The 12,162-nt window shown below is 50.9% G+C and overlaps 1 protein-coding gene across 1 annotated transcript in view; it reads right to left on the bottom strand.

Moving 5' to 3' along the window:
- The window catches only part of MKX (mohawk homeobox), a 46,050-nt gene extending 35,417 nt beyond the window's left edge, over positions 1–10,633 (bottom strand). Inside the window, exons 1-3 of the mRNA XM_050892013.1 lie at positions 10,452–10,633; positions 8,046–8,205; positions 1,097–1,250 (exon numbers count right to left, since the gene is read on the bottom strand). Coding sequence (XP_050747970.1) covers positions 1,097–1,250; positions 8,046–8,205; positions 10,452–10,633 — 496 coding nt within the window. The remainder of the gene's footprint in view (positions 1–1,096; positions 1,251–8,045; positions 8,206–10,451) is intronic.
- Between the last annotated feature and the right edge of the window lie 1,529 nt (positions 10,634–12,162).

The following is a 12,162-nucleotide window of genomic DNA, read 5'->3' on the forward strand; positions in this document are numbered from 1 at the left end:
TTTTCTTCTGTTCACACATTGCTCACAGTAGTTCCCAGGGTTCTCAGATGTTCCAGCTATTCCAAATTAATTAACTGTAAAAAACAGTCTCTGAGTCTAATTTGTTCATGAGCAACACAAGGCAGGTAGAAAAAAACTGAGAAGTGCCCTAAATCAATGATAAACATTTAAAAATCTGTGTGAATAAGCTGAATTCTTACTATCATAACTTGAAATTGGTTCTCCTGAATGCTACAGAATATTTAAGCATATTTGCTTAAACTGTACTCTTTTAATTGTCCTGCAACCAATCTTTTAAGGGGAAGTGCATACCAAAGAAATGTGAGTACAAACTGAAATTGGAACAAAGAGAATTGAAACTGAGTACAAATTGAAACATATTCTTCTATAAATTCACATAGAGATTTCTGACAATGTTCTGTAGCATTTGTTCCTGCCAACGTATCTCCATGTCACAACCAACTAAAAAAAGTACCCACAGGCATAAGTAATACAAATGTTTTATTAAAAAATATAGGGTGCTATTTAAAAAATTCCTGCATTTGTTAATTTGGATAAGAAAGAGAATTTCAGTGCACCTTTTAAGGAAAACATTTGCTGGTAAAATACATAAAATAAATAACTGTAATATTCAGTTTACCATATAATAAGCCCCACTGAAGTTAATCAGATTCTCTTGTTAATCAGATCCTCTTGTTAATGATGTGATATTGCTATAGCCCTTCCATCAGGGAAAGTAACAGTCAGGAGATTTCTCGTTTCCTTAAACCAACAAATGTAATCAATTTTTTCCTTTAATGCAGATTAAAGGAATAGGCTTGTAGAATCTAATGAACTAACAGTTATCTTTCTAGTAACAATGCTATACGAAACAGGCAAATAACATGCAACCAGACTGTCACCCCGATTAACCTACACAATCCCGCTTCGCAAGGCTGCCTAGTAGATGGGAGCCAAAAATGGCACCTAATTCACAAAAAGTAAAAGCGGATCCACTGAGGGCGTTTTGTGAGAAATCAGAGCTAACTTAGGGTATCTGATACTTTCTAAATATATTTTAATCGGTTTAAAATTGATAATAAGAGCACCAACAAACCTTCAGAGCATGAGTCATCGCTGCTCACGCTGAGTCGTTCAGCATTTCCTTGAACATATTTGTTGTACAGTTTTATTCGTAAAGCCCAGCTAAGATCTGGTTGCCTGACAGTATTCTTCAGGCGACGTCTTGCATTGGCAAACCAGTTTGATACCTGCATACAAATGAATGTATTAGTTTCCCTTGAAAAAGATGCAAACAAACAAATCTAACCCATAGAGTTTTCATGAGTTTTATGTATGCCCTAAGAAAATGGCAAACAAGGGAAACATGAACAGGAGTCCATGAAACTATCACTGAGCAGAGCAGGAACCTCAGACAAGAAGGCAGGTTCAGGCTTCCCACCCTTCACAAGTGTTAGCAAACCCTCATTATTAACAAGGTTTTAATTAAGGTGTCCCAAAATACTCATTTTATATTCACCTTTCTTTTTTTTATTTTAAAGATAATGCCCTGAACTTTCAATATGAACCTTCGATATATTACTAACATCCTAAATTAAAACTAATTGCTAATGTTTGGTAATTTGCCTTTGACATTTATGTAGGCTACAATAAAGCTGTTGAACACAAAAACCCACTCTGAATTTGGTTATATAAAAGCCCAAATTCTCCCTTGTGCTTTACCAGTACTCTAAGTGTGACAGGTAGTGGGTATCAGGAAAGTCTTACACAGAACACAACGTACTTTGAGTCACTGCAGAAATCAACCATTTGCTCCACAGAGCAGCAGCTATTATGAACTCTTTCTGTTGTGGAAACCCTAAAAACCAGTGAAGATGCAGATTCCTCACAAGGTGACTACTAAACAAAAGACTGGCTTGTCTTCCTTCTCAGCTGCAGAGCATCTTTTAGAGTTTGACATTGCAAAATGGACGCACGTTAGTATCCTTCTAGCATACAGAGTCACCACAAAGTCAGGCTCAAACACAAGGATTTCACAGTGCTTTAGGCACCAAAGGAGCAAAAGGGCATGGTATAGTCTTCTGTGCCAGCAGTGCTAATCAAACCACCAAATGGGATGCGTGTACTTGCAGTGACTTTGCATGAAAGCATACCTGAGAAAATGCTGGCCTTGATTCTACTGTAACTGAAAAATATATAAAATAGGAAATAGTGATACTGACAGAGTGACCTTACCATAACCTTACTACAAGCAAGAGCAGAGGCAAGCTACCTACACTCTAACAATATTTGTTTAATGATAAATCAGGTCTTAAAAACGCTATTTACTCCTTGCAGGAATAAGCGTATTTTGACATGACCTCTGCAAGAAGGCGGCAGAGTAGCATTACTTGCAAAGGAGAATGTAAAGAATGTCGGGAGTCTATAGCCCCACTCACATCTTTGTGTTGTGAAAGTGCACACAGAGGAAGCCGGAGACTACTGCAGTCATATTCTCACCTGGGAACAATCATACCATTTAATTTATGTTAACCTGCAAAGCAAGTTAACACATGTTTTATCAATACGTGCTACCCCACCTACTAGAGAGCCAAACTGTAGACCTCAGTGTTGGATTTTGGCCCTAGTTTTGTCATCTGCCTATTGCAGCTAAGGCTGTATAAATCGCACAGAAGTATTTGGCTAATTATTCTGGATCGATAATCTCTTCTAGGGTGATTATGAGAAAAATAAACACTATCTGCTTAAAGGAAAAACAAAACTTCAGTTCAGAGTCCCACCCAGAACTTAGCAGTGGCGCCTTAAGTCTGTCACTTTGATTTTACTTAAAATCATGTTTACATGAAACAGGGGTCCACCGAAAATACAGTGAGCCCTGGATCAGTGCTCAGAGGCCAAACACGTAACTTTACAAACCACGTAGTTTACTATGACAGGTTAGAAGACCAAAACTGTAGCCGGCAGAGAAGAGTAAGTAATTTTCATTCTCTTCCAAGGCTACTTGTTTATATGCATCATATTGACACAGCAATCATTATAGTAAACCAGAAAGGGTGGGCTGGAATCCATCCACTTTCTAATGCCATTAACAAACCCACTCCAGACTGCTCAGCTGAAGCAGCAGTCACCTGCCTGCTGCATCGTTTAGTATAACTCGGAAATCAAGTATGTAACGACAGAGATGGATCAATCCAGGGTCCCACTGAATATTATAGCAGTTACTGCAGCATCTTACAAAACTGACAGCTTTCCAACCTCTCACGAGAAAGGTTTCATTATGCTCCATTTCATTACATATTGAAATACTTCATCAGTGAAGTGCCATGTACAGAAAAGAAAGATAGGGTAGTATTAGTGTGACTCACACATAAAAGCAATTAAATTTAGCAGGAGTGATTTTTGCATGGTACTCTTGGTTTATTTTGGGCTCATTCTTCCCATGCCAGCACTTTGCTTTCTGCATATCAGTATGAAAAGTTGAGTCATATTTTAAGTCTTCTGCTATGAGGAGGAAATAGTAGTATTTGATCATTATGAAAGAACCTGAAGTCAGCATTTACAAGAGAAGCTTTCTGCTAAAGCACAAAGCAGCAAACTCACTCCAGAAACTCTTATCCCAAATGCAATACAACAAGGCCCATTAAAGCTGAAGGAAAGTTAGGCAAATCCACTTAAGAGATTTTTAGGCTAGATCTGTGGTGTGGTATCTCTGGGTGCTTTCCTGCTCTTGGGCACTGGTGTATGTTGCTGGAAAATCCGACCTCTAAGACATCAAGAGATTCAACATCTCTCCCGGTCTTCAGTCTTGGACAACCTCCAGGACTGGAAGAGGCTACATGGCCACAGGCTGTACCAGACACCATGCTCACCCTGAACTCCAGCCACTGCCTGGGTTATTACAGGCTGCTCCTGGCTTCTTTAAAGCCAAGGACAGTTTTGTCACTAAGTTCAACCAGCCCCGAATGTTACCTTGTGTATCCATGTGGTCTTTAAAAAGTTGCATGCCTACTGCTGTAGGTCCCACTCACTACAAGTGCCTGTTTGCACCACACTTACTTAAGCTATTACAAAAAAACCCCAACCAAAGCTGCCAAAAGCCATCCATCCTTTGCCATGGTCCCAAGTTACACTCCTGTGACCTCCAAAAATAATAAAAAAACCCACAACAATGATTTACATACAAGCCAGTGGGAAAATCTTTGTCTCAGAAACCTCCCAAAGAACTAAGAATCTTGAAAAAACGCATGATGAAACTCACTGTTCTTGTAAAGTAACAATCATGTAGTTCTTCAAGAAGTAAAAAGACAAAACCCAAGGAGAACGATAACAGATGTGCTTTCCAGCATTCACATTTTACAGCAACTCAGTCATTCCCAAAGAGCATCAGGTACTTATATCGGCATCATGAAATATTGACCCTCTGGCTTTACTTCTGAAGAGACTCTTCAATTTTATTGTAATTTGTTCTGCTTCGCTGCTTAAGAGTGGCCAAAGTTTCAGAAAGAGAACAGAAATCAAGCAAATCTCCTCCTCCAGTAATCCGGAGATGCCTTTATGAATCTGAATACCATTAAATCCATAGCAGCACATGACCAATATATTAATCCTAGTATTGCAAAAAACTTCTTTTCAACAATATGGCCATTCATATTTCTTTCTGGAAGGAATATACAGCCATTTTTCTTTTTTATTTCACAAGAACATCTAAACCAAAATTTAAAATAAAATAAATCAAGCACTGTGGTAATAATACAAATGAAAATGTAGCATATTAATAGCATATTAATAGGACAAATTATTGGATTCTGAATTGGAATCTAATTGGAGTAAAACATAAAATGCCTTTTCAAACTATATTGCTTTTTTGGTTTCCTGCTTTGGCAGTTGGGGAAGTAGAAAACTTTGGACTGTTGGACTGAAAGCTGCAATAACATTTGCCTTGAGGACTCCCGAAGACCTTGTTGGCCTGCTCAGGAACAAGTCAGCCCAGAATTTGCCCCAGGTTTGCTACTGCTTATTAAGAAACAAGATGATTTATGATTCCTGCGAAATCCTGCCTCCTTGAAAGAGTTTGACTTTCCTTCTGCAGTGCTCTCAGACGTGCAGCTGGAACAGCCCCCTTCCTGTCCCGCTGCACCCAGGAACAGGGGGGTTAGCCAAAGTATTAGTGAGGTACAATAAACTAATTTAAAATCAGCCAACTGGGTGATAGCAAAACTAATGGAAATAAAGTTGTGGAAGATGTTACATGCAGGTACTGTCCTAATAATAACAGTAGAAAACAGGGCTGGATGTTCACCTCCTTGTCTCACAGAAGGATTGGTTTTACCTGTGCCGTAGTCCTGCAAAAGCTCCTTTGGATAGATGGTACATACTGGAATAAGGTTCATTAGGTGAAAGAAAAGCATGTGGAGAAGAGTTACAGCTATATTATCAATATTACTGTCATCTTCCAGGCAGCTGCTGAAGACCTTTTCCAAGGTCGGCAGTCAGGTGAAAAACAAAAAAAACGCCAACAATTCATTCCCTGAATGGCATTTTGGCGGAAACTCAAAGGGATTTTCAACGGGATCTTTTGCCTTCCCTAGGGCTGCCAACAACAAGGCGTCAGCGCACGAGGGGTGCTGGGAAGAGGTAACAGCTGTCAGCAGACAACAGCCTCCACAGGAGTGGAAAGCTGTGGGGGCAAGTGTACGTTCCCACCAAGAGCAAACATCACGGCACAGCACCGAGAAATGGAAGAAAAGTAGGAAATACAAAACAGGTCAGCGAACGTGAAGGTGTGTAACCCAGAGAAAACATCATACACCAATTCCTGGTTCTCCAACGATGTCTGGTGTTACTAGATTAGAAAAGCAATCACAGGAGACCCTGGCTGATATTTTTGCAAAGTGCCCCTCCTGGGACTGAAGCAAAGCTTTCCAACACATACTGAAGCCCAGTCCCAAGCCTGCTCTTGGTTATACCGCTCAGCTGAAAGAGCACAGCCTTCGGGCAAGCCGTTTCAGTTGTACCCAGCGTGACTGAGATCACAGCCTGGTGCTTTCTCTCACTCTCAGAGAACAAGAATTTTGATCTGGATTATAGTCTTGCTCTTTCTGGGCATCCAAGAAGTAGATGTGGGGTGTGTATTGTTTTGTTCTTCCAGGCTCAGGAATTACTGCTGATGCCAGACATATGTATTTACCTCTTGTACAGGTGCTATCATATTCCTGGATTAAAAGAGCATTGCACCCAAATGATGGAAGAAACATCTGGGGTTTCTTTTTGATGGTGTGCTTCTGTAAATGAAGATAGATGTGCTGGTTTGCACAGCTCTTTCAAATATTACAGTTCACAGAAATAAGGCTGGTCAAATTCAGCTTCAGCGTAAATCCACTAGAGTCAAGGGGGTCTAACAGAGATAAATGCAGCCCTCCATGATTCTTTTTAAATTAATTCTACACCTTATGTAGACCATAAAACTCTGTGGAGTAGGGGCTATGGCTCACTTAATGCTTTTATAGAGCCTAACACAGCATATACCCATCAGGCTTTATCAAAGCTGCCATGAGAGACATACTGCAAAAACGCACCAGTTTTTTTCCCTTGTCTGTTCGTTCCGAGGCATTTATAAAAGAACAGGAGAACTCCTCAAGATGTCATTAACGTGAAAGTCTCCCAACAGGTATTCTGCATGTATGTTTTAAATCTCATGTAAAAATACAGGAATATTCTAAAAGCCATATTCCAATAAACTACTCCTATTGAATTGTGGCATTGGATGGATAGTGTTTATGTAACCATTTTTTTAAAAGTCTGAGCCAACCTTTCATGTGTATTTTTTAAAAGCAAGAGAAGTTGTTTTAACTATATCTTCCAGTTACAACTGGCATTTTCTGAGACATTAATATTATTTTTGTCAAAGCCGTAGTGTTTTTTCTAGTGCAATAGTTTCACAGTGAGGTACTAAAGTGTAGAAGTTTCCCATTTTGCCGTTACTAGGATCGAAGTTCATAGCACAGGCTTTTTTGAAGGAGCACTCAAAATAATAATGCTGAATTACCACCTTCTTTTTCTAATACTTCATGTTATTTTGATACCTTCATGTCCTTTGCAAAGTGACACATAACGTGTTAGGCAGAGCGCTGAGGACCCAATCCTGCAAACACATGTGTTTCATTTTATGCACCTAGCAGTAGCTTGCAGTAAGGAAATTAGATTATTCACAATGCATAAATCTTTGCAACATCCAGACTTGAGATAGCATCACTCAGCAACCGATAGCATTTAACCACATATTTCAATGGAGTGCCAGATGGCAAAGAGAACAAAGAAGTAAGATTTATAAACATTTGCAGCCAACTTTATACCTCTTACTGCAACACAACCGCCAGTCATTTCAGGGGAGTTTTACCTGAGAGCAAAACAATTACTCCCCATGTCTAATTACACTATAATGATAATTCCTGCAAGACTGTGAAGCACAGTCACTGCGTGCTGAGCTGCTGCACACCGTGTGTGTGGTAACACTAACGTCTGTGCCACAGGTGATGATTATTATCAGAACAATATAACTGTTCCCATTCTAGCCCATTTTCGAAAGGGAAAAGAGTAGCTCCCTACAACTTCCTCAACAATTCCTATTCTGTGTGGAACTCTCCCGTTACTGACTTTTTTTTTTACCTGAAGATTTTTAAAGACTAAGCAAAAATATTTCCACTGTATTTATGAATGAGATTAAAGGATGAGGGCATCTTTTCCTAGGAGGGAAAGCACGCACCTTTTGCCGATTGCCTTTAGCACCTCCCCAGCCAGGATAGCCCAGATGTGGGAATTCCTGTTTGGGGGATACAGCCCTGCTGGCGGGAGAGCCCTGGGGAGGGCAGAGGGAAGGATGCGCACAGGACCCCTGGCCTTGCTGGCTGCACTGATGCCTTCCCCGATACCCAGCGCTGCCTCCTGCTCAGCCCACAGAGGGGCTTTGGCTGATGCTGTCCCTGTCCCTCCCGTCCGCGGAACGCCCCAGAGCAGCCGCCGGAGGTGGGGGTACGGGGTTCCCTTACCTGCACCAGGGTCATCTGGGAGCCGAGGGCCAGCAGAATCTTCTCGGTCTTGGTGGGGTAGGGGTTGTCGCGGTGCTTGTAGAGCCACTGCTTGAGCGGCCGCGCCATGTCCTGCAGCGCCTGCCGCTTGTGCCGCACCTTGCCGCCGCTCTGCCGCGCCCTGCCGCGGAGAAGGGGCGCTGAGGGCCGCGGCCGGGGCGACGGGCACCTGCCCGGCCCCCCCACCCCCCGGCCCCTGCCCCGGCGCCGAGCTCCCCTGCGCGGCCGCCGGTGCGGGAGGCGTGCAGGGATGCGCGCCCTGGCCGAGGGGGGACCCTGCTCGGGGGGGCTGCCCCAGCCCCGGGGCGCATACCGCCCGGGTCTGTCCCTGCCCGGGGGGGTGCGCCCTGCCCGGGGGGAGAGCCGAGCCCCGTCCTCGCGGGGTGCTCGGGGACTTTCCACGGCCGCAACCCTCGGCCCGGGCCGGCTGCTCTGGAGAAGGCGATGCCCGCAGCTCCCCCGGACTCCCGGTGGAGGGTCTGGGGGAGCGGACCCAGAGGGGAGGGCTCGGGGTCCCGGGCCCTGGCGGCTCCACCGCGGGGACTTCAGCGGGGTCAGGGCTCCGCCGGTGCGGCGTTTGAGCGTCCCGACGCTTTCGGTGCTCGGCTTCTGCCAGGCGTGTGGTCGGTCTGTTTACAGAGGGGCTTTCCAGAGGGGCCAGGGCCCGCCTCGCACGGCCCCGGCCGCGCGGCGCAGCCGGGAGAACAGGGCCGCGGTGCGGGCTGCCCCCGGGGCGAACCGAGCCTGACCCCCCGCCCGCATTTATGTGCCGGTTATATTCAGAGATACCCGCGGCATCGAGCACCTCCTGGGTCATCTCCCTGCTCGGAGCCGGCGGCGAGGAGGGCTCCCGGGGGAGCCGCCCCGCCGCTCCCCAACGCCGCCGGCAGCGACGCGAAGCAGCCCCCAAAGCCCCACGCCTGCCGGGGAAAAAAAGGTTAAACCGGGGGGAATGAAACTCAGGTCCCGTTAAAAAATAAATAAATAAAAAGGAAAAGGTGTTTCTTTGTAAAAAACGGTCGAAAATAAAAAGCGAGCCAACAAAACCGGGGAAATCGGAAGGAACACCCAGAGGCGGACTGGGGCCGGCGGCGCGCCCGGCGGGCAGCGGCTGCGCGGGGCGGCGCGGAGGCTCCGGGCCACGGCGGCTCCCGGCGGCGGCGGCAGGGGGCGCCACGGCGCTGTGCCGGGCCGGGCCGGGCCGGGCCGGGCCGAGCCGAGCCGGGCCGGGCCGCGCCGGGTCGAGCCGAGCCGAGCCGAGCCGGGCCGGGCCGGCCGGGCCGGCGGCCGAGCCGAGCCGAGCCGTACCGGGCTGTGCCGTGGCGCGCCGGGCCGGGCCGGGCCGAGCCGACCCGAGCGGCCGCGGGCGCTGCCTCGTCCAGGGCTCCCTCGGCAACCCAGCTCCGCCGCGATCGGCTGCTAATAACATTTCGATGAAACATAACGTGCGTCCTACCAACCAGCACCGCCGTTAAAAGTACGAGCTGATGCAATCGTTAAGGTGGAAATGCGGCAGTAAAAACAGCTCCTCGGGATTTCTCGGTTTCGGTGCCTCCTGACTGTGCTCCTTAGTCTTTACTTTGTAAAGCTGACCCGAAATGTCTGGTCCGCGCTCGCCGGTTCAACCCTTCGAGCTACGGCTGACAACGCGCCGAGCGCACACGTCCTCTCATCACCTCCTATTTCACCTGTTCCAGCACAAAAAAAATCAGCCGCAAACGGCTCAGCCTCAGCTGCCTTTTTAGCAAAAGCGAACCTCACATCACCCTACCCAGCCCTTGACAGGCATCGCGCTAGTCCGTTTTAAGTCCCATCCCAGGGAATGCACCCACAACGCAGCTCCTTCCCGTCCGTTCGCTCAGCGCGCTGCAAACCAGCGGGGACGGCGGCACAAGTGCTGGGGGCCGCGCAGTGCCCGCCCGCGAACCGGCTGCCCCGGCACCGCCGGCGGGGGTCGGCCCCGCGGCCGCCCCGTCCCCCAGCTTTCACACGTTCCGCCTTGCGCCTCTGTTTTGGGGGCTTTAATTACATGAACCGCCCGACCAAACCGGAGGAGCGCCGGGTTCCCCGGTTTGTTTTTGTTTGGAGGCAGAGAGGGGGAGGTCAAACACCGCAGGACAGGAGCGCTCTGTCTGGCACATTCCAGCCCAATCGGACGCCTCTGCATCACCTATTACCGGAATTTCCCACCGTAGCTGTGGAATGAGAGTCCCAGGGAGTATGGACCCGGGGGCGTGGGGGAGGACCCATCTAGAAACCCATCTCGCAACCCCAAACCGGCTACGCGGCGGCCGGGAGCGCCGGCAGCGGCACGCAGGGCCGCCCCGCGGAGCCGGTGCGCGGCGCGGAGACGAGCGCACGGCATACCCCGTCCGCCGGTTGCGCAGGCTGAGGCTCTCCTTGATGGACGGGCTGTCGGGGAGCAGCACCTCGGCGTGGTGCGGCCCCTCCACCACCCCCACGTAGGGTCGGCCGCTCCGCTCCCGCTCCTTGGCGTCCTCCTCGAAAAGCACCTGGCCGCTGAGCTTGCTGAAGACGATGGTGTTCATGGTGGGGGGCTGGGGGCCGCCGTCGGGCTGGCCGCCGGCTCCGAGGTGCGGGGGCTCGCTCTGCGCTGCGGGGAGGCGGCAGCGGTCACCGGGCAGCCGCGCCGAACCGCCGAGACCCGCCCGGCGCGACCGGCGGGGGGGGGGGGGGGCAGCGCGGAGGCACCGGGCGCCGCCTGCCCACCCACGGTAGGGGGGGCGCAGCCCGCCCCTCCCACGGCCCGGCCTGCTCCCACGGCCCCCCCACCCAACGCCGGTCCGCTCTCGCGGCCCGGCCCGCTCCCACGGCCCCCTCGGCCCGGCCCGCTCCCACGGCCCGGCCCGCTCCCACTCGCACCTCGCCGCCAGCCTCCGCCGCGCTCCTCGCTCCGTGTCGCAATAGTTCGGAGCGCGGGTTTTCTGTTGGGTTTGGTGTTTCTCTCTCGCTTGCTCTCTCTCTCTCTCTCTCCTTTTTTTTCCCCTTTCCCTTCCCCTCCCCTCCCCCGGAATGATTTTCCCCTTCCCCTCCCCAAACGGGGAGGGAAACAAATTGTTTTTAACGACCACCAAATGCGCAGAGCCGGCGCCCGGAGGCACAGCCGCCGCGCAGCCACTCACACTGTCGGGACCGCCGCTCCCCATCCCCTGGAGGGGGCGGGGGGGGGGGGCACCGCCGGCGAGGGGACCCCAGCAGCCCCAGCAAGGGCACGGGCTCCGCCCGGACAGCGCGGCGTCGGGGGGCGGTGCGCGGAGGGGCGGTAGGAGCCCGGCGAGGGGCAGCCGAGGGGACGGCAGTGCACGGCTGGGCAGTCCCCGGTGTGCACGGGGGGGGGTCCCCCGGGGAAGGCGGCTGAGGACACCGGCTGGGGTCACGCGGCCCGCGGGAGAGACCCCCGTCGGGGGCGCGGGGCGGGCGCGGGGCACAGCCGGCGCGGCGGCGGCCGTGCTGGCAGCCGCAGCCCTCCGCCGCTCATTAACGCCGGCGTTTAATGAAGCCGGACCAGGAGACATCTCCCCCCACCCTTCTCCGTCTCCTCTTGTGTGTCCGTCCGCCCCCAAGGATTATAAATTAGACCGCAGTCCAAGCCGGGAGACAGCCCGCTCCCTTTAGCATCCTCGGCGCGGCCGGCGCGCTCCCGCGGAGATACGATGCTCAGTCGCCGGCGAGGTCTGCGGGCGCCACCGGCCCGCTCCCACAGATGTGCCCCGGCCCCCCCGGCTCCCCCGGCCCCGCCGCTCCACACCGCCCGCACCCCCCGCCGCCCTGCGGCGCAGCAGCCCGGCCCCGGCTCCGCCGGGCTTAACATTTCGGTTACTGTGCGCAGAAACGAAGAAGATGGCCACAGTCAATATTTACAAGGATGTAATTCAGACGTTATTTGACCGCCGCGGGTGAACGGGGAGCAGCCGTCTGCGCCCGCGGGCCCGGCGGGACGTGCGCGGCGCGGACCCCCCGCGCGCGCCCCCTCCGCGCCCCCACGCCCTCCACGGCACCTCACTTCCCCGTGGGCTCCCTGTCCCCGTCCTTGTTCCCGCAAGCGTGACCCCAAAGG

Source organism: Gymnogyps californianus, chromosome 2, assembly GCF_018139145.2.
Source record: "Gymnogyps californianus isolate 813 chromosome 2, ASM1813914v2, whole genome shotgun sequence".
In the NCBI taxonomy this organism is placed as follows: domain Eukaryota; kingdom Metazoa; phylum Chordata; class Aves; order Accipitriformes; family Cathartidae; genus Gymnogyps; species Gymnogyps californianus.